Below are 22,964 nucleotides of genomic sequence, written 5' to 3' on the forward strand. Positions count from 1 at the left end.
TGGAGAAAACAAGGTCTTTTTTTCTTCAGGATCTGGCAGCACATGTCAAATTGGAGAATGTGTAAGACCCTGGCCTCAACCATATCTACCACTTCTAGGAAAGACTTTAATACAAGGAAAAACCCATGCCAGTGCGCACCATGCCAGTGCGCAAGTTGTGCCCAGGAGGGTCCACCCAGGGTGGTTTAAGACACAGTATAACAGCCACTAAATACTAAGCCGATGCAGTCAGAGATTTGTTTAAAGAGACAGTGGTTCGCCATTTGTGTAAAGCAATAAGTTACAGGGGCACCTGGGTGGTTCAGTCAGTTGAGCGTCTGGCTTCTGGCTTTGGCTCCGGTCATGATCTCACGGTTCGTGGGTTCGAGCCTCACATCAGGCTCTGTGCTGACAGCTAGTTCAGAGTCTAGAGGCTGCTTCAGAATCTGTGTCTCCCTCTCTCTGACCCTCCCCTGCTCACGCTCTCTCTCTCTCTCTGAAATAAATAAAACATTAAAAAAAAAAAAAAGGCTAGAAGTTACAAAATAAGAAAGTATGGGAACTACACCAGCTTCTTTTGCTTTAGCTTAATGCATTTTAAAATCACCATGTATTTGGGGCGCCTGGGTGGCTCAGTCAGTTAAGCATCCAGCTTCGGCTCAGATCATGATCTCGCAGTTCGTGGGTTCCAGCCCAGAGTCGGGCTCTGTGCTAACAGCCAGCTCAGAGCCGGGAGCCTGTTTCAGATTCTGTATCTCCCTCTCTCTCTGAACCTCCCCTGCTCATGTTGTCTCTCTTTCTCTCGCTCAGAAATAAATTTTAAAAAACATTAAAAAGATAAAATAAAAATAAAATCACCATGTATTATCTCATTTTTACATTTATAATCAGAAAGGATAAGAATGACACCTCCTATTGAGGGGAGGGAGACAGCAATATAGTTGGTTCATTGCTGACTTACTAGAAAAAAACAGACCAAAAATATTCCTGTTCTGAGTGGTGGGATAAGGGGGTCTTTCATTTCCTAGTCATTTTCCTCCTTTCTAAAAGTTTCTACAGTAAATAATATTGCTTTATTTTTACATTTTAATTACAAACACAATGTACGTCCTTCTGCACCTTGGGTTTTACACTCAGCGATGTCACTGGAGCCCCGAGCTCCCTTTGCTGCCCCTGTGGAGCGTTCCACTGGTGGGCGCCAGATGGATTTAGCCCTCTCTCTTCTGCTGACAGGCCCGCGATTGCTTCCAGTTTCTTTTACCACGAACAGGGCTGCGATGAAAATCCCTGTACTCCACCATTCCATGTATGTGAGATGCCGATGCACCTACAGCTGTGGGGCCACCAGAACACAGGTTCGTGCCCTGGCAGATGTGACCAAAATCTCCACACTGCCTTCCCTGGTAGGGTTCCCAGTTTCCATTCTTGCCAGCACAAGTTATACCAGGTGCTTCTTGATTCATTCCTTAGTGCCTGGTGCCCAATAAGAAAGCCATTCAATAAATACAGCCATTATAGCTGGTTATGTTTTTAAAAGGAAAAGGAAAATGGAGGGCAAGACAAAAAGGAAAAAACTGAGTGAAGCAGGGGAAAAAAAAAAAGGAAAAGTGATAGTACAGGCACATGGAAAAGAGAAATGGAAATGCAGACACTGCGGCCTTCTTGCCAAAACGGAAAAGGCTTTCTAGAGACTTACCAGAAGACTTGCTCAGCCATCCTGAGCAAGACAACAACACAGCCAGGCACCGAGCGTACACACAGAAGAGCACCACGACCCGTCTGGAACTTTCTAGAACGGGGTCTCCAAAAGGCATGTTCATCCCCATTTCATTCACATTTACTTGTAATCCAAAATAAATAAGCAACTTTAGCTTTCATTATTACACAGACTGACAGTGGGCCCTGAGCAGCTGTGCGTGCAGCCAGCCCCCATGGGAAGGAGCCCCCAGCCGCACTCAAGCGACAGTCCACTCAGTGGACAGTCGCTTAGCAAGACCCATGCAAGGAAATCCCGGAGTGAAGGGAACATGAATAAAGCAAGCAGGGCACCTACAAAGGCCAGAGCTGGCCCTCTCCTCCCACTGCCAGCTCTTTGTCAGTCAGCAGGGAAAATACCAGTGCCGGGAGAACTGAGGAGCGGTTCGCCAAAATAATTCAAAACTATCAAGAAAACTATTTGAAACGCAGACTTAGAGCCACTGTCCGTAACGATGAATCCCAGCACAAGAATACTTTGTGCCATCAGAAAGTATATAGGGTGTGTGCTAGAAATAACATGAAGTGGAAACATTTAAAAATAATACTTAAATTTAAATTTGTACATTTAAAATAATAAAAACATTTAAAAATAATGCTTATTTCATCTTTAAAAATTTTTGTGTCTGTTTTATAATATATATATTAGTAAAACAGTACACGTATACAATTTTTGTATGAATAGAGGTACAATTTTTTTTTTTTAATGTTTTTTATTTATTTCTAGGAGAGAGACAGCGTGAGCAGGGGAGGGTCAGAGAGGGAGNTGAGGCGCGCCCCTGAATAGAGGTACAGATTTTTTATAAACTTTTTTTCTAGGGGTGCCTGGGTGGCTCAGTCAGTTAAGCATCCAGCTCTTTTTTTGTTTTTTTAACTTCTTTATTGTTTAATCATCTTTCAGAGAGAAAGAGAGAGAAAGAGAGAGCAGGCAAGGGGCAGAGAGGAGGAGACACAAAATCCAAAGCAGGCTCCAGGCTCCAAGCTGTCAGCACAGAGCCTGATGAGGGGCTCAAACCCACGAACCCGTGAGATCATGACTTGAGCCGAAGTCAGATTCTTAACCAACTGAGCCACCCAGACACTCCAAATCCGACTCTTGATTTCAGCTCAGGGCATGATCTCACAGTTCATGAGTTTGAGCCCAGTGTCAAGGGATTCTCTCTTCTCTCTCTGCCCCTCCCTTATCTGCTCTCTCTCAAAATAAGTATTTTTTAAAAAACTGTTTTCTAATAGGGTGGCATGAACAAAAAAAGTTTGAAGAGCTCCCTTTATACCCCTGTAAAGATGGCCAGAGAGATCTCAGTTGCCCCTTCTGATAGTAGATACTTGTGTCTCTCCCACCTCAGGGGCCACCTCCCCCAAGCTATGGAGCAGCGGGGGTGAGCATGTTCTCAGGCACTCTCCCTCGCACATCTCCTACTACGCACAGGAGGAAACTGAGGCTCAGGGAAGTCCTGTCCAGTATCACACTGTGAGAGGGGTAAAGCAAGGTGGGATTCAGAAATGGGGCTTCTCTAAGTAGCCTTTTCCCTTCTTTTTTAATTGAAAAAAATTTTTTTAATATTCTTTTTTTTTAGTTTTTTTTTTAAATATTTTTATTTATTTCTAGGAGAGAGAGAGAGAGACAGCGGGAGCAGGGGAGGGTCAGAGAGAGAGGGAGACACAGACTCTGAAACAGGCTCCAGGCTCTGAGCTGGCACTCAGCACAGAGCCTGACGCGGGGCTCGAACCCACGAACCGCGAGACCATGACCTAAGTGAAAGTCGGACGCTTAACCGACTGAGCCACCCAGGCGCCCCTAATGTTTATTCTTGAGAGAGTGAGAGAGAGAAGGAGGGAGGGAGAGCAGGAGAGGAGCAAAGAGAGAGGGAGACACAGAGTCTGAAGCAGGCTCCAGACTGAGTTAGCTGTCAGCACAGAGCCTGACACACAGGGCTCAAACACAGGAACCGTGCGATCAGGACCTTAGCCAAAGTTGGACTCAACCGACTAAGCCACCCAGGCGCCCCAATAGCCTTCTCCTTTTAACCCAAGCACCCAGGGGTGAAGGTGTAGATAAGCGGATGTCAGAAGACCCTAAGACTGGTCCTGTGACAGGTCTTCATGCTTTAGATTTTTCATTTAGCCAGCAGTCTCTAATTTTTTAACCTTTTATGATAGAAAATATCACACATCTACAAAAGTACAGGAAATAATATAATTACACCCTCAGGGCCCTTCACCTAACCTAAACAATTAACAACTCCAACTACTCTGGCCAATCTTGTTTCCTCTTTCCTCCTGCCCATTTCACTGGCTTATTTTGAAGACAATCACAGATTTTATCTGTAAACATCTATAAATGTTACAGGCATTTCAGTTAGTATCTCTAAAAGTAAAGACTCTTTTAAAAGCAGAACACAACAGAACACAATACCACACCTCAATATGTAATTCCTTATGATGATCAACATCAAATGTTCTAATCTTCCTGATTTTCTTATAATGATTTTTACACCTAATTTACATATCATATATGTATAAATATACTTTTTTGATATTGGTAACAGGTGCATAGAAGGGCATTAAGATCACTTATAATCTGGCCTTCCAAAGACAACTACTGTTAACTGAGTACTTCCTTTGGTCTTTTAAAATGAAATACTTTCAAAAAAAAAAAAAAGAAATACTTTCTACATTTAATTAAATAATTTGTAAATATTTCACATTCTTTGTATTTTCCCATGATGTAAAAATATTTTTAAAAATTCAAAGGCTGCATTATTTCATTGTACACACGTGTACATAATGCCAATACCCACTGGGTTCTTAAATTGTGCCCTTCCTTCCCCCCCCTTTTTTTTACCATTATGAAAATCCTTGCAATAAATATATTTGGTTACATCTCTGTCTCTCAGATTTCTAGAAGGATAATCACTGAGTCACAAGATAGGTTTTTGTTTTCTTTTAACTTTCTTAAAGTTACCTAAGGAGTGAAGTCAGATCTAATGCTGATGCCTTTGCCTTGGAGATGTAGAAACCTCTCCTGGGGGCCATGGCCAGGGACAGTTCAGAAGGCAGGGAGGAATACACAGAACTAGAGCTGTTTTGTGCAGCAGAAGAAAACAAAGTGGAGAGGAGATGCTGGCCCAGCTGACAGTACCTCCCTGAGTGTGGGAAGGGCAGAGGGAAGTGATCAGGAGGTGCCACAGGGATCCCCAGCCATCTGTCAGTATCACCAGCCTCCTTTCTACTTTGGACCCTTAGAGCAAACTGCTTCTCCTTTTCCACAGTCCTCTCTTCTCAGGAGCACCTCTGGCCTCGTCCGCTGCTATGCCAGCTCTGGGCCATCGGGCCTCCCACTACAGCCCCCCCCACCCAGGAGGAGCCCCTTCCTTATCACACCTCTCCTCAACTGCTTACGGACTCACAGTTCGCTTACTGCCTTGTGAGGCACCCATTCTTCGGCCCTGTTTGTGCAACCAGCTAATAAACTATGGTGGAATCAATCTAAAAGATGGACTATTATTGAGCCCACATGTCCCATGTGAGTCACGAAGATATAGGAAATCCTGTTAAATGCTTAGCAGACTGACATCATGACAACTAACCTGGTAATCCTATCCCCTTCACACACAAAAAAAGAAAAAGTATTCCCCCCCCCCTTGGTGAAGTCGTGTTTACAAACTATAAAAATCATCCTAGACCTCACATCAAAACCTGAAGAGGGAGAAAAACTGTAGCAACATTTGATGTGGGGCTCATACTGTTACAAGTAGAAGCAGGGAAGACCACAAGAATAGTACTTGGTATATGCAAACCTGCTCACCCAAACTGCACTATTAGTTAGAAGAGGGGAAAATGACTTAATTAACAAACAATTCTTCTCCCTGCCACAAAACAAAAATAAAAACCCCAACAGAGATATCTGAGATAATCTACAACATCTTCTTCCCTGGTTTACTGGCTGAAAAAAAAAAACACTTGTAGACCTCTCTCTCTCATGAACACAGATGCCAAAATTCTAAATAAAGATATTGGTGACTCAAATCCAATGATGTGTGGAAAGGATCATACATCATGACTAAGTGAGGTTTCGTTCCATTATGCAATAAGTGTTTATGGGTGAACATTCAAAAATTAGTGTAATTCAGAATAAAGGAGATAGGGGCGCCTGGGTGGCTCAGTTGGTTAAGCGTCCGACTTCGGCTAAGGTCATGATCTCACGGTTCGTGGGTTCAAGCCCCACGTCTGGCTCTGTGCTGACAGCTAACTCAGAACTTGGAGACTGTCTTTGGATTCTGTGTCTCCCTCTCTCTCTCTGACCCTCCCCTACTCATGCTCTCTCTCTCTCTCTCTCAAAAATAAATAAAACATTAAAAAAAAATTTTTTTAATAAAGGAGATAAATCATGCAAACATCTTTCAACAGATATTTAAAAAGCCCTTGATAAAATTCAACATCGATTATAAAAACTCTTAGCAAACTAGAAAAAGGAAGACACTTTTTTGATCTAATAAAGGAAATCTACCAAAGAGCTACAGCAAAATCATACTTAATGATAAATTTGGCAAGTTTTCCTCTGAGACCTAGAATGAGGCAAGGATGCCCCCGTCACCAGTTCAACACAGTCCCAGATGTCCTAGCCAATGAAATTAAGCAAGAACAAGGTATAAAATATATATCGTTTAGCAAGAAGTAAATAAAATTGCCATTATTCACAGGCAACATAATTATATGTATAAACAATCCAAAAGAACCTAAAATAAACTATTAGGATTAATGAGTGAATTTAGCGACGCCAATGGATTCAAGGTCACTATACAAAAATTATCCATACTTCTGTTACATTATAAAAAATACAGCTGGGGGCACCTGGGTGGCTCAGTCAGTTGAGCTTCTGACTGGCTCAAACCACGAGCTCACAGTTTGTAGGTTTGAGCCCTGTGACCAGCTCGGTGCTGACCGTGTGGAGCCTGCTTGGGATTCTCTCTCTCCCTCTCTCTCTGCCCCTTACCTACTCATGTGCACACGCATGATCTCTCTCTATCTCTCTCTCAAAAATAAATAAACGTTAAAAAAAAAAAAAAGAATATATCTGGTCTTGGACTCTGGCTACAAAGAAGTGAGATTCAAAAACTCTTGGAATTTCCTGAGTAACAGAAGTGGCTTTGTTATTCTGATGAACAACTCCAGGTGGGCCCCTAGATAGCTTCAGGGCAGGGCTGGTTACCAGTAAAACCAAACATTAGAGGGCTAGATACTGAGTACAATGATGTGGCCAGTAACTTAATCAATCATGTCCAGGTAATGAAATCCTGATAAAAACTCTGGGCCACACCCCCACAGAGGGTGGGAGAGGGAAAAAAAACCCAAAAAAACTCCTCTGGACCCCAAAGCTCAGTGGAGCTTCAGGTTTATAAAACAAGTTGATGTGGGGCGCCTGGGTGGCTCAGTCAGTTGGGCGTCCGACTTTGGCTCTGGTCATGATCACGCGGTTCGTGGGTTCGAGCCCCGCATCGGGTTCTGTGCTGACAGCTAGCTCAGAGCCTGAAGCCTGTTTCAGATTCTGTATCTCCTTCTCTCTCTGACCCTCCCTGGCTCATACTGTGTGTGTGTGTGTGTGTCTCTCTCTCTCAGAAATAAATAAAAACATTCAAAACAAAAACATTCAAAACAAAACAAAACAAGTTGATGTGCCCAGAGGGTGACACACCCTAACTCAATGGGGCCAGGGCAAAGGAAGCTCTGCATCCAAGCCTGTTCCTGTTCCAGACCCCATTCTAGGTGTTTTTTTAAAAATAAAACTGCAATCGTAAGTGTAGCACTTCCCTTAATTCTAGAGTCATTCTAGTGAATCATCAAACCTGAGGGGGGGTGGTCATGGGAATCCTAAATTCATGGCCAGTCGGGAGTGGAGGGGGGGACCCGACTTATGACTGGCATCTGAAGTAAGGGCAGCCTGTGGACGGCTGTGAGGGGGGCGTGGGGGCCGGGGTCTAATCCTCACTCCAGCTGGTTATCATCAGAATTGAACTGCAGCACACCCCAGGTGGAAAAATGTGCAACAAACATTTTAGAAAACACAATTTTAAAGACCCCATTTAACATCCCCAAATACTTAGGAATACATCTAAGAAAAGATGTGTAAGACTTCAACAAAGAAAACGACAAAGTATTATTGAAATAAATCAATAGGGCTATAAACAAATGGAGGGGTAACCACGCTTATGGACTGTAAGATTCATCATTATAAAGATGTCAAGTCTTCAGGTTGATCTATAGATTCAATGCAATCCCATTAAATTCCCAGGAAAAAAGCTAAAGAATAGTCAAGATAATCTTAAAGAAGAATAACAGAATAACTATTATCAAATATCAAAACATATTAGAAAACTACTGCAATTATGTCAATGTAGTATTGAACAAGGAAAGACAGAGAGTCCAATGGAGTATGAGAGTCCAGGGACAGACCAACACATATACCACAGCTCAGTGGGGAAAGGACAGTTTTTCCAATAGCGGTCCCAGACCAGCTAGATAATCCATACAGATTTTAAAAAAGAATCAAACTGTAATACTTCAGAAACAAAAACAAATTCCAGAAGGGTTACAGATATAAATGTGAAAAGCAAATATTATAGCTTCTAGAAAATAACACAGGACGCCAGCTTCATAACTTGTGTACAGGCAAAAAATCTTAAACAGGACATGAAAAGCACTAACCCGTATGTTTATTAGCATATGAAAATGTGTTCAACATCATCAGTCACTAGAGAAATGGATCATAAAATCACAATGAAATACTACCACACACCTACCTAGCTGACAATACCCGAGTTGGGACAGGAGTGTAAACTTCTAAGAGCAGACAGCACTCTGGAAAAGTGTCTTATCTGTGCCTATACTATGTCCTAGCAATTCCACACTTAGGTATATTCCCAACAGAAAGGCCTACATAACATCACCAAAAGACACGCACGAGAACATTTTCAGTGGCCTTAAATTTTTTAACTGTTTTATTTATTTTTGAGAGACAGAGTGTGAGCAGGGGAGGGGCAGAGAGAGACAGACACAGAGGGCAGACACAGAATCCAAAGCAGGCTCCAGGCTCTGAGCTGTCAGCACAGAGCCCAATGTGGGGATCGAGCCCACAAACCATGAGATTATACCTGAACTGAAATCAGACGCTTAACCAACTGAGCCATCCAGGTGCCCATTAGTGGCCTTATTTAAACAGTTCCAAATTGGAAACAACCCACTGTCCGTCAATATCACAGTATATTTTTATTATGGGATACTATATAGCAATAAAAAGGAATGAACTACAGCTTCATACAACATGGATGAAACTCATAACCTTTATGTTGACCAGAAGGGGCCAGACACAAAAGGCACATACTGGATGATACACTAATAAAAGTTCAGAAACAGAAAAAATTAAACCATCACGGTTGGGCAGACAGGGGCGGTGATTGGGAGGGCACGTGGCAGCAGTCTTCTAAGGTGTTGATAATGTTCTGTTTCCTGAGCTCAGTGGCAGTTACACAGGGATGTTCCCTTGTGGAAAAGTATCAAATTGTACCTTTATGATTTATGCACTTTGCTCCAATGAAAAGTTTACTTTAAAACATATCTAGGTGGCTGCCAGAGGCAAGAGGTAGAAGGTGAGCGAAATGGGGGAAGGTGGTCAAAAGGTATAAACTTCCTAAGTTACAAGATAAATAAGTTCTAGGGATGTATATTCCAACATGATGGCTATAGTTAACAATACTATATCATATATTTTAAACTTGCCAAGAGAGTAAATCTTATCCTTTCTCATCTCTTGTGATAAGAGAAAGAAATTTTTTATCTGTGTGGTAAGTGATGGATGTAGTTAACTAGATTTACTGTGGCAAATATTTATAAAACTATAGAGTCATTATGCTGTACACCTGAAACTAACATAATGTTATATGTCAACTATATCTCAATTTTTAAAAAAAATTATAATGTTTATTCATTTTTGAGAGAGAGACACACAGAGCATGAGCGGGGGAGGGGCAGAGAGAGAGGGAGACACAGAATACAAAGTAGGCTCCAGGCTTTGAGCTATTAGCATAGAGCCTGACCAGGGGCTTGAACTCATGAGCCATGAGATCATGACCTGAGCCAAAGTTGGACGCTTAACTAACTGTGCCCTAGGTGCCCAAACCATATCTCAATTTAAAAAAAAAAAAATCTAGAACAGGGCACCTGGGTGGCTCAGCTGGTTAAGCATCCAATTTCAGCTCAGATCATGATCTCATGGCTCATGGGTTCAGGCTTTGCATTGTGCTCTCTGCTGTCAGCACAGAGCCTGCCTCGGATCCTCTATCCCTATCTCTTTCTGCCCCTCCCCACCCCCCCTCAAAAATAAACATTAAAAAGAGGACAGAATTTTTTTTTTTTTTAACCTAGAAATGGTAGTAAATTTTCTAGCCTGGAATTATTGGAATATCTCAATCTTGTCATCTCTTTCTGAATATCCATGATCTTACTTACTTGAAAAGTGACCAGGGGTTAAGAGCTTGGCCTCCAAAGGGGAACAGCTGGAGTTGCCAGTTAGTGTCACAGTCTGGAAAAGATTCTTAGCCTCTCTGAGCCTCAGCTCCCATCTATAGGCCTTTGGAGGATTAATTCAGTATTTAATAAAGGTTAACCATTAATGAAGGCATTTCTTCCTTCTTTCTGCTCTCTGCTCTTCCTTACCTGTTTCCAGGGCTCTGGGTCTGGGACATTTCTGGGGAGTCTCTGCTCTCCTAGATACCCCTCTCCTCTCTGCTGTTTTTCTAGCATAACCTCTTCTCTCCCTAACTGGGGCACCAGGGAGGGAGCAGGCAACAGGTGAATCCCGACACGAAACCACCCCCAAGTGAAGGTGCGACTAGGAAATGTGGCCCTGCCCCTTGTCCCGCCCCCCCCCCCAACGCTTCCTGGATCCTCAGATTATACTCCTGCGGGTGGAATGCCAATGTGCTGGCAATCAGGATGGCAGGCTTCACTTTCTCCAGCTTTAGGGAAACAAGTGATTCAGTAAATGAGGAGAACCTCCCCAGTTTGAAGTTTCCCTTCCATATATTTTTGTCCTTAAGCTCTGGGCTTCTGTAACCCTTAAGATAGGCACGCACGAGGGGCCCAGATAAGAGGTATCTGAATTAGCATGTAATTACATAGTGGGCTCTTTTGACCTCAGTGTATTCAGAATTCCAAGAAAGGCACCACACCCGGACAGTGGGGCAGCCTGCCACCTGAGCCAATATAAGAGAACCACGCAGCCCAGGCTGGTGTCAGCAGCAGCTGGGGCACCTTTGGATAGTAATAACAGTAATTTTTAAAATAGCTAACATTTATTGCATGCGGACAATGGTGCCAGGCACTGAGCTAAGCACTTTACGTGCCTTACCTCATTCAGTCCTCACCACAACCCTCTGCGCTGGATACTGTCATTAACATGGACAACCAAATCACCAGCAACCAGAGACAAACTTCTGAGGCCGAGGGTCCGTCACTATTTTGAGCCTTTCATGAAATAAACTCCTCTGCATAAGATTTACTCACTTTTTTAAATGTTTGTTTATTTTTGAGACAGCGAGGGAGACAGAGAGTGAGCAGCAGAGGGGCAGAGAGAGAGGGAGACACAGAATCCGAAGCAGACTCCAAGGCTCCGAGCTGTCAGCACAGAGCCCGATGTGGAACTCAGATACCGTGAGATCATGACCTGAGCTGAAGTTGGAGGCTTAACCAACTTGGAGCCACCCAGGTGCCCCAAATTTACTCACTTTTTCTTTTTTAATTTTTTTAGGTCTTTATTTTCATTTTGAGACACAGAGAGCAAGTGGGGGAGGGGCAGAGAGAGAGAGGGAGACACAGAATCCGAAACAGCTCCAGGCTCTAAGCTGTAAGCACAGAGCCCGACGCAGGGCTCGAACCCATGAACCGCAAGATCAGGACCTGAGCCGAAGTCGAACACTCAACCGACTGAGACACCCAGGTGCCCCAATTTACTCACTTTTTAAACTTACTCTTAGTGGGGTGCCTAGCTTAGCTGGTACAGCATGTGACTTTGGGATTGTAAGTTCAAGCTCCATGTTGGGTGTGGAGCTTACTTAAAAAAATTCACATCTTCAGGGGTGCCTGTGTGGCTCAGTTAGTTGAGCATCTGACTCTTGATTTTGGCTCAGGTTGTGATCCCAGGGTCATGGGATCGAGCCCCACATGGGGCTCTACACCGAGCACGAAGCCTGCTTGGGATTCTCTGTCACCCTCTGCCCCTCTCCCTGCTCACACTCTTTCTAAAAAATTTAAAAAATAAAAAATAAAAATCCTTAAAAAAAAAAAAAACTTATTCTTAGGAAAGTATGACAGGAGATGGACTAATTAAAAAAAATTTTTTTTAATGTTTATTTCTGAGAGACAGAGTGTGAGCAGGGGAAGTGCAGAGAGAGAGGGAGACACAGAAACCAAAGCAGGCTCCAAGCTCTGAGCTGTCGGTACAGAGCACAACGTGGGGCTAATGGGGCTCATGGGGCTCAAACTCCCTGATCATGAGATCATGACTTGAGCCGAAGATAGACGCTTAACCGACTGAGCCACCTAGGCGCCCCTAGATGAACTAATTTTAAAGCAGGACTCCAGGGGTACCTGGGTAGCTCAGCCTGTTAAGCATCCAATTCTTGATTTCTGCTCAGGGTATGATCTCATGGTTCATGAGTTTGAGGCCTGCATCAGGCTCTGTGCTGAGCGTGCAGAGCCCGCTTGGAATTTCTCTCTCTCTTTCTCAAAATAAATAAACTTAAAAAAAAAAACAAAAAACAGGACTTCAGGTGACTGTGCATGTGTGCATACATGTGTATGTGTGTGTGTATCAGAGCCTGCTTGGAGGAGTCAGTGAAGCCTGCTTGGAAATTCTCTCTCTCTCAAAATAAATAAATAAACTTAAAAAAAACAACAACAACAAAAAAAGCAAGATTCCAGGTGACTGTGCATGTGTGCATTCATGTGTGCATTCATATGTATGTGTGTGAGCACCTGCTTGGAGGGGTGAGTGAATCTGCTCCCTTGTGGGGGGGGGGGGTGTTTAAGCATGCCCATGTGGGGACAGAGGGTGTGTGTGTGTGTGTGTGTGTGTGTGTGTGTGTGTCTATGTGTTGTGAGCCTGTCCTGTGTATATCTGGTGGGGGGAGGAATGAGGGTGTGTGGGAGTAAGCCTGACTGGGATGGAGGGCATGGAGCCTCCTTCCCACCAAGGCTCCTAGCTGCCTGCTGGCCAGAGACCAAGGCGTGCCAGACAGCCTGGGGAAACCAGTCTTTCAAGAGCCCTGCCCAGGTCACAGTAAATCAGCCCTGCAGCATGGAAGCAACTCTGACTCTAACCTCAGGGGAATGCTCCAGCAACACCAGGTTTAACCCCCAGCAAAATAGGCTGGCAGCTAAACACACACACACACACACACACACACACACACACACACACACAAGCAGCTACACACCCCAGCCCTCTGGGCTCACCTTTTTGTCAGCCACACAGGGCTGCCCAGCCCTCAGTCTGTGGAAATCCTCCAAGATGCTCCTCCCAAGAATCCCCGGGATAAAAAGGGATTTCATGTCTTACAGGAGGAGCAATCTGAAGAACCAATCTCAACTGGGTTCCAAAAATCAGGGCACAAAATTGTATGCAGTCAATGGTTTCAATGTGAAAATATACATGAGCAGCTAATGGGAAATTTTACATGGCTATAAAAATGAAAATGGTTTTTGGCAGGAAGGATGGGGTTTGGGGCCAGTAAAGTTTTAGTCCCCCCCCCCCCACCCCCACACACACACAAAAGAAAAAAAAAAGCAAATCGCTTTGATCTTGCTGCTTGTGACATTTTTCAAGTAAAAATTTTTTTTATGTTTTATTTATTTCTGAGAGAGAGAGACAGCATGAGCAGGGGAGGGTCAGAGAGAAAGGGAGATACAAGAAACAGGAAACAGATTCCTGTTTCAGAACAGGCTCCAGGTTCTGAGCTAGCTGTCAGCACAGAGCCTGATGCGGGGCTTGAACCCACAAACCATGAGATCGTGACCTGAGCCGAAGTTGGATGCTTAACCGACTGAGCCACCCAGGTGCCCCATGAGTAAATTTTGAAAAAGGTTATAACAAATCAAAATATTATAAGGAATTCTCTCCAGATCACAGGTTTGTGGGTTCTTTTGTTTAGGTTTTTTTGTGTGTTTCCTAAAGTTCTGACAATGAGATGCGTCTGGTTTACAATAAACACTAGTAAAAAGAAAAGTCACATAGAAAATGGAACAGGAATAGACTAAGGAGTCCAGACTCCAGTTTATGAAATGGGCCAGGAGTCCTTCATGTGGCTACAAAGCCTTTAACGACAAGATGTCTTGGCACAGTCAGGCGAGACAACAGGGGCAACAGGGGCAACCTGAGGGACAGCATGGGGGAGCACCTTGCCACAGGGCAGCTGTACCCGCGGGCAGCAGACAGAGCTGCTCAGAGAAGGAGAGCAGGCGGTGGTAGCCGCATCAAAAGGCAGCAACAGCTCCCCACAGCCCCGCGCCATCCTCCTGCCTGAGGGCCACCTCAGGCACCACTGGGAAATTCCTGAACTCTCACATCCGCGGAAAGGGCTGAGAAGCCATCACAATTTGCAGAAGCAGTTTTACCCTAAGTTGGCACCAATGACAAATTAACTCATTTCTCGTTCTGTGGTTTTTTCCAAACTCTCCCACAACAAGAGGCAGAGAAGTGGAAAAGTGTCGCATCCATTCACCCTCGAGGATCCAGCTAGAATGTCACCTCCTTTGGAATGTGTTCCCAGACTTCTACTGATAAGAGAGGCATCAGCTTCCCTAAAGTCCCTAGCCCTTACCCGTTCTCCAGTAGGACACGGTCCTGCGGTTGTGTGTTTCTGTGCACTCATCCGTTCGCTACCCCCTGCCCTGACCAGAGGTGTTCAGGAAAACTCTGGGACTGAGCTTTCTAACTGAAAATACAAGACCTTTGAAAAGTAAAGACTAGGGGCGCCTGGGTGGCTCAGTCGGTTAAGAGTCTGACATTAGCTCAGGTCATATTCTTATGGTTCATGGGTTCGAGCCCCCAGATCATGATCTCACGGTTCATGGGTTCCAGCCCCGCATTGGGCTCTGTGCTGACAGCTCGGAGCCTGGAGCCTGCTTCGAATTCTGTGTCCCTCTCGCTCTGCCCCTCCCCTGCTCATGCTGTCTCTCAAAAATAAATAAATGTTAAAAAAAAAAGTAAACACTAGTATCATCTCGGTACCATCTGAGCTCTTATTAGGGCTTAGGCAAAGGGCAGTGCCTTCGAGTACACAGGGAAGAGCTTTAGGAAGTGATGTTGTCAAGAGGAGGCTGATGAAACGGCCATCGGTCCTGGCTTCTGGGTGGAAGCTGGCCTCCGGGCTGCGGGGTGCCAGCGAGGGGGAGACATGCAGCTGCCTGCTGGCCAGCACTGTACCGCCCTATCCCCAGTGGCCGTGCTCCATGCCCACAAGCACCTCACCAAAGGGAAAGTGAGGAGGAGCCTGGCCAGTGTTTTGTCAGCTGCCCCACTGGCATCGCTGCTCTAACAGGCAGCTCCTGTCGCCGTCTCAGATACGCTTGCTCCCTGGCAGCTTCTCAAGATCAAATCACCAGCTCAGCTGGAGGCTGTTTTCAGGTGGAGCTGTGACAGACCAGGTGTGTAGCTGACTGCTCTCCACTTTTTTAATGTTTACTTATTTTGAGAGAGAGAGAAAGCACACAAGCTGGGAAAGGCAGAGAGAGAGGGAGGGAGAGAGAGAATCTCAAGAAGGCTCCGTGCTGCCAGTGCAGAGCCCAATGCAGGGCTTGATCTCATGACTACGAGTTCACGACCTGAGCCGAAATCAAGCATCGGACGCTTAACTGACAAAGCCACCCAGACACCCCAGCTCTCCGCTCGAGACTGTCCTCTCCCAGCACCATATGACTTAACTGTCCCATCCCCACAGTCTATGCTTGGCCGTCACCCTATCTGGCTTCCCCAGGAGGCTCCCAAAACCACGCCTGCCTGGTTCTTTTTCATCTCTCCAAGGAGTCACTTTAACGGAGCTCTTACACACTCTGCGTGTTCTCCCTGCTCTCAGATGACTTCCAAACTTTTAACCCTCGTCCTGGCCTCCCTCCCAAGTGCCCCCGCCTGGGCACTTTCACCTGCACACTGGCCTGGATGGACTTTCACGCTGCTCTGTGCAGTCCCGGACCAGCAAAGTGGCCATCATCTGAGAGCGTGTCAGAAATAGAGCTTCCTAGGGGCGTCTGGGTGGCTCAGTCAGTTAAGCGTCCAACTTTGGCTCAGGTCATTATATCACTGTCCGTGGGTTCAAGCCCCGCATCAGGCTCTGTGCTGACAGCTCAGAGCCTAGAGCCCACTTGGGATTCTGTGTCTCCCTCTCTCTGCCCCTCCCCTGCTTGTGTTCTGTTTCTCTCTCTCAAAAATAAACATTAAGAAAATTTAAGGGGTGCCTAGGTGGCTCAGTTGGTTAAGCGTCCGACTTCGGCTCAGGTCATGATCTCCCAGTTCGTGGGTTTGAGCCCCGTGACAGGCTCTATGCTGACTTCCAGCTCGGAGCCTGGAGCCTGTTTCAGATTCTGTGTCTCCCTCTCTCTGGCCCTCCCCTGCTCACTCTGTGTCCTTCTCTCTCAGAAATAAATAAAAGACATTAAAAAACAATTTTTTTTAAAAAAAAGGAAAAAAAATACAGCCTCTCAGGGTCATACCCCAAACCCACTGAGTTCAACTCTGCATTTTAACAAAATGTTCAGGCCACTCAAGTGCACATTCAAGTGTGAGCAGCTCTGGTGAGCACAAAGGAGTCCAATAAAGGGGTCACATACTCTACCGCAACCGCCACTCCCAATCCTCCAAACTGTCCCTGCTTCCTCCTCTCCCCACTTCTGTTAAATGACATCATCATCCACCTGAATCCCAAACCAGAGGCCTCAGATGTTCACAACTACTCCCTGGCCCTGACTCCAACATCTCCAAAATGAGCACCGAGTCCTGTTATTCTGACTTCAGAAGCATCTCACAGGCCTGGGCCTCTCCCGGCCCCACGACACCCATGGGGAACTGTGCGCTGTAAGCTTCGTTTACCTGTCTGTCTCCCCAGTAGGCCGCGAGCTCTGCCAATAAGACTGTTTTCATCCTCTCTGACTCCCAACGGCAAGCACTGTGTCTGACACATAGGCCTCCAGAAATGAGATGTTTGTTGCAACAAAGGAATAAACAAGCACACAAAGGGAAATAAGATACTTAAAGTGTGTCAGACGGTAGGAACCAAAAGTAAATGCAAAATTATGCAGTGTTTTTTCTTGACTTGATCAAGTTGTTTCAGCAAGAAAAAAGTACGTGGGAGAAGTGTGATGTGGCACAGATGGAAACAGGGGAGGAGTTTTTGATGAAAATATTACTCGCTTTTTTTCTCTGCAGTACGTAAGCCCACTAACTTTCTACGAGGCCAGTAATAGGTCCAAAGTCATCTTGTGGGTGGGTGATCAGGGTGGGTGGAGTTTAAACCCAAGTCTTTACTGGGGGTTAGATGGTTATAATGGGTGAGGAAAGATGACTACAGATGAGCACAGTGTCTGAGAGGGGCAGGAATGTCACAGAGGGAAGGGACAGCAGAAAGCTGAAAGGTGGGCTTCATTGTGGGACTGTGACTTAGGAGAGCTTATTCATTACTCTGCCTCCAGGGTCTGGGAGGGGATCTTTGGCAAAGGAAAACTGCGCCTGGGCCAGGAATAGCCAAGGGAGCCTCTGTTCTAAGGGCTCATGCTGTAGACAAAGCCAACCACAACACCCAGTACTGCAAACAGTTCTAGGCGACGTGGAAGTCGGGGTTTCAGTCGGTTTAAGTCAAAGGACCAAGGTTCAAATGGCAGGAGCGCTCAGTGGCCTTACAGCTCTAACCAACCAGACAGTCTTACCCTGAGGTTCTGCGGCACCTAGACGCACTTGCACAGCCAGTAGGAGTCTCAGTAAATATCTAATGATAAATGCCTCTGTGTTGGGAGGCAGAGCAGCTGGGAGGCTGTAACCCCCTACCTTCATCTCTAAGGGAAGCTCGGCCCCACGTCTGCACTAACTCCTCAAGCCTGTCTCGAAGTGTGTTGGAGCATCTTCATGACTCACAAGAATGAGTGAAGCTGTGTATACTCCTGATGGCCAAAAATTGCTTATTCAGGGAAACTGAGGCACAGGACAGGGGAACCATGCATCACATTCAAGACCCCAAACTCTCGGCACCTGGGTGGCTCAGTTGGTTGAGAATCTAACTTTGGTTCAGGTCATGATCTCATGGCTCCGTGGGATCGAGCCTCACATTGGACTCTGTGCTGACACCTCAGAGCCTGGAGCCTGCTTCTCCCTCTCTGTCCCTCCCTCACTCCCGCTCTGTCTCTCTCTCACTCTCTCACTATCTCTCTCTCTCGAAATAAAGAAATACTTAAAAAAGAAGAAGAAGAAGAGGAAGAGGAAGAAGAAGAAGGAGGAGAAGAAAGATGCCAAACTCTGCTTCTCAGCGCACCAGCCATTAATATACATGTTGCCGTAGGAGCTCCTCCTGTATTGGTGACACTAGAAGTATCAAGTCCCCTGGATAGCAGCACAGCACACATCCCTTATCCAGCTCCTCAAAATTCTAACACTTACGGACTGGGAATAATTCTGTCTCAAATCTAACAGATCATTCATTCATCATTCGGTGACTTTATCGCGGTCTTATCTCACTATGTGCCAAGAACCATTCTAAGGCCTAGAGATACACCAGTGAACCAAACAAACAGCTCTGCTCTTTGGAACTTAGGTTCTAACAGGAGGAGACAGACAATAAATAGCACAGTAAATCTGTAAATTAGAGAGTTGTTAGAAAGTGATTTGTGCTATAAAAGAAAAATTAGCACAAGATAGCAGAGATCAGGAAGGTCAAGGAGGATGGGAGGTCATAGTTTTAAACAGGGCAACAGGAAGGCCTCATGGAGAGGTACAGGTGAAGCAGTCATGAGGGAAGGGAGAGAGTGAGGCATGCAGTATCTGGGGAAAAACATTCCAGCCTGAAGCAACAGCCAGGGCAAAGGCCCTAATGTGGGAGTGTCCTGGTGTCTTCAAGAACAGTAAGAAGGCCAGCAGGGCTTGCCAGATAGTCACTCACTAGTTAGTTGTTCATGTGTTCGTTCGTTCACTCATTTAACAAACATTCACTAGAGAGCCATTTCTTTGCCAGGCATTAAGCGGTGAAAACACTAATGAGGCATGATCGCTACCCACATGGAGCTCATAGTGGTGGGGAAGAAAGAGATAAAATGACCTTAAAAGAGGATTACACTCAGAGCAGAAAGACTCTGGCAAAGGTCAGGGCCCTCACTCAACCAGGAGATGCTGAAGAGGCCACTGAAGCACAGGAAAGACCCTCAGGGAGATGGTTGGCCACACCTGGCAGACACCCAGCTCTTGTTTTGATGCTGCTGACAATGCTGGCCATGTTAACCTTGTTCACTTGGCTTTTCTTAGCTCAAAAAGAAATCTTCCAAACACCAGATTTGTAAAGAAAATCTTTTAAGATGCAAATGTAAAGCGTTTCCCGTGTCCTAGAGGGCCTCGGCCTTAAAAAGTAAATGCCAGATGGAAGGTTTTCGGAGAGGCCTTACTGGGGGCAGCCCAGAGTGGCAAGTTACCAGGGAACCACAAAGCCCCAGGGTGTGTCCATTAGGGGTGACCATCATATCACACTCCCATCTCCAGGGCTTCACGGGGCACTGGGTAGATCCAGGGTGAGGGCTGGGGCTCAGGCTCAGACCACCAGCCCCTGTTAAGTAGGGTCTAAGGAACTACAATGTACATCTGGAGAATTCCACTCAGCAGAGCTCTAGCCCGAAAGAGGCTAGCTCTATTTTCCCAGCTTCCTGAAGTAATGTTGTTGTGGTTGTTTTACTAGATGAGTCCAGAGATGGTCCTGCCAAGCCCCAGGAAGCTCCCATCAGACAAGAGCTGAACGCCACTGATCAGAGGCTGGGAAGCCCAGCCAAGCCAATCCATACAGGTTGGCTCCAGACCCGAGCTGTACGGTTGTACGATGCAAACGTGCTTGTAGGGTGTGTCACCAGCAATAGTCCCAAAGACCATAGAGGTGGGGAGCAGGAAGCCGCCCTGGTGAGTCCTAACCAGGTTCCTGACCAAGCAACATGAGAGAGTCCTCGGGGCCAACAGGCTGCAGAGTGAAGGTGGGGCACAAATTCTCACTGCCCTTCTTCAGGCTCAGCCCAGGCTCAACCTGGGGCAGACAGGTTCTGGGGTCTGCACCTGCAAACCCCCACCCCCCACACTGTGCCATCATCACCAGATGTCCCTTAAGTCCCTCTGCAATGAAGCCAGGCTGTCTCCCACTTGGACTCATGTTACTCAAGTCCTTCTCAGCTCTGATGCTAAGGGTCACTCTGTCACACTGATGAAGGGAGGGTACCCACCTCCCACTCTGGCCCTGACCCGAGCATCTTTTAAGACTAAACGTGGCAGGGCCTGCTCCTACCAACGCCACCCCGTGCCACTGACCCAGCCAGTTCCAGGAGACCCAACTATCATGAAATAATAGCCGGACAAGTGTCGGAGGCTTGCTCCCTGCTCGAGTGCCCTTGGTGCTCCCAGCCCTAGGCTGGCAGGCTGTTTTAGCCAGCAAGAGCTCTACCTATGGGGAAAGGAAGCAAAGCCCCTGGTCCCTTCCCCCATTCCTTTATAAAGAGCTTCCCTTTCTGCCTCCTCATTCCCTTCAGCCTAGGAGGGTTTTACTCCATAATTGGCTTGTTTACTGCCACCGAGGACTTCTGAGTGGCAGAGGTGGGAGGAAAGTTTTGCTGGAAGTAAGGAAAGGGGTGTGTGTCCTGAGCTTTGAGGCTGGTGAGTAAAACTCCCAAGTGCCTCTCTAACTACCTGAGAACTGGCCAAGAACCCATGTGAGAAAAAAACACAAGGCACTGCAAGGCCAGCTGAAGAGTCTCAGACCACAGGAGGGAAGCTTATGTTTGGCGCCTGCGAAAAGACAGAACAATAACCAAAACTTGATCCGCTTGCTTCTGCTGAGTAGTCGAAAGCATTACTTGGCACTGCTCTGAGCGGGGAGCAAACCAGAGACCTCCCAATTCAGCTTCTGTGGGCTAGAGCTCCAGTAACATCACTCTTGCTCAAAAACTGCCGACAGCTCCAAGCTCCCAGCAAACTTACTGCCCTGACTTCAGGAGCTTCCAAAGGCCCCAGATGACTCAACCTCTCCCCAGGGACCACTGAGCAGCAGAGCGTATACCCAGCTCAACAGGCCCACCTGCTGGGCCACAAGCACATCCTTTGCTTCCCCATTCAGGTGCTCTGCTCCTCGTGGGGTTCCCCCTGCCTCAAGTACCACGTCTCCCCATATCTTCAGGCTCTCCTCAAATGCCCCCTCCCATGTGAAAGCTTTCCCGGGTCCCCACCCCCTTCCCTACCTATCCCCACTCAGACGAGGGGCTCCACACTCTGATCTCCGTGGCCTCTTTTAAGGCATCGGCCTTACTCTGTCCTGCTTCAATAGCTCCCTGAGGGCCTTGCTCTATCCCTCCAAGTGCACAAGTGTGTCTCAGCTCTGATTCACCTGAAGCACAAAGCACAGTAGCTGGCAGACAGCAGATGCTTAGGAAATGTTCCTGCTGTCCCAAATACCATTCGCTTCGGAGGCACGGGAACTGATGGGCAAAGGGAAAGAGTCACACAAAATCACTCAGACCAGCAGACACAAAACGGGCAAGCGAACGAGAGGCGGCACAAAGACAGTTAACAGAGAGAGCGCACATCAGGCCTTACCCTTCTTGAACTCCTCCAGCATGGCGTCCAGCTTGGTGTCATGGAAGACAAAATGCACTGGGTGGTTGTAGAAGCGGGTGATGGTCTTGAGGGGAGTGCAGTCGTCAGGGTCCACGAAGGCCAAGTCCTTGACATAGAGAATATCTACAATATTGGACTGCTCGTCTTCAAACACGGGGATGCGAGTATAGCCACTTTCCATAATCTCCGACATGGTGTTGAAGTCCAGGATGGCGTCGCTGCGGATCATGAAGCAGTCTTGGAGCTGGGTCATGATATCCTCCACAGTTTTGGTCCGTAGCTCCAGGGCACCCTGGATCATATTTAGCTCCTCTTTCACCAAATCATTATAGGGCTCCGTTACCTTCAACATCTCCATCAGCTTCTCCCGATTGTAAACGGTGCGAATCTCCTGGCCCAAAACAAAATCCAGGAGCTTGCTAATGGGGAAACTGAGGGGGAAGGTGAGAAGCATAAAGAATTTGGTGAGAACGATAGTGTTGGCACCCACTGCCAGCCCGTGTCTGGAGCACAAGGCCTGAGGTACGATCTCCCCAAAGATGACAATGCCAATGGTGGAGGAGGCCACCGCCATGATTCCAGACCCGATGAGGATGTCTAGAAGGATGGTGAGGGAGGTGTTGACCAGCACGTTTCCCAGGAGCAGAGAGCACAGTAAGTAGTTGCCCTTGCGCCGGATGGGCTCGATCTTGCGGGCATAGCGCCTCTCCTTCTGGGTGCCACAGTTCTGCACGATGCGCAGCTCCATGGGGTCCAGGGCCATAAGCCCCAGGTTGAGGCCAGAAAATATGCCCGACAGCACCAGCAGCACCATAATGAGGAGGATGTGCAGCCAGAGGGGCAGGAACCTCCCAGCCTCCTCCACCATGAAGAGCAGCGAGTCCTTATCGGTCCACCTCTGCCAGGGCCCGTCCACCCCAGCCCGGGTGCACAGTGCATACAGTTTCATGTTCTCGCTCCTCCGGAGGAACTTAGTGAGCACCACCAGCATCCCGGACGTGTTCCCGCGACTCACGTTGACCAGCTGCTGGACGACCAGGTCCTTGGTGAGCTCGGGGCAGTTAGTGGAGTTCTGGATGGCCTCGGAGTTGTCCACCTCGGTGAAGGAGATCAGGTTGCTGGAGATGGAGCCCAGCCTCTGGCCGTACAGCCTCAGGTTCACCGTACTGCCCTCGGACACGAAGATGATGCCATCCGGGTTCATCCCACAGGATTTGTTGCAGCTCGCCAGCCTCATGCCCAGGATCGCGCCCCGCTGGGGGTCGCTCTGACCCCGGGCCCCCCGCGCCCACAGCAGCACCAGCAGCAGCAGCGTCGCCAGGAGGAGGCGCCCTTGGGC

The 22,964-nt window shown here is 47.0% G+C and overlaps 1 protein-coding gene across 1 annotated transcript in view; it reads right to left on the reverse strand.

Annotated features, from left to right (window-relative positions):
• The window catches only part of CNNM4 (cyclin and CBS domain divalent metal cation transport mediator 4), a 41,523-nt gene extending 18,565 nt beyond the window's left edge, over positions 1–22,958 (reverse strand). The window contains exon 1 of the mRNA XM_077749367.1: positions 21,605–22,958. Within this exon, the coding sequence (XP_077605493.1) occupies positions 21,605–22,862 (1,258 nt within the window). The 5' untranslated portion in view covers positions 22,863–22,958. The remainder of the gene's footprint in view (positions 1–21,604) is intronic.
• Positions 22,959–22,964: the final 6 nt, after the last annotated feature.

The sequence above is a fragment of the Crocuta crocuta genome, unplaced genomic scaffold, assembly GCF_008692635.1.
Source record: "Crocuta crocuta isolate KB4526 unplaced genomic scaffold, BGI_CrCroc_1.0 scaffold118, whole genome shotgun sequence".
NCBI lineage: Eukaryota > Metazoa > Chordata > Mammalia > Carnivora > Hyaenidae > Crocuta > Crocuta crocuta.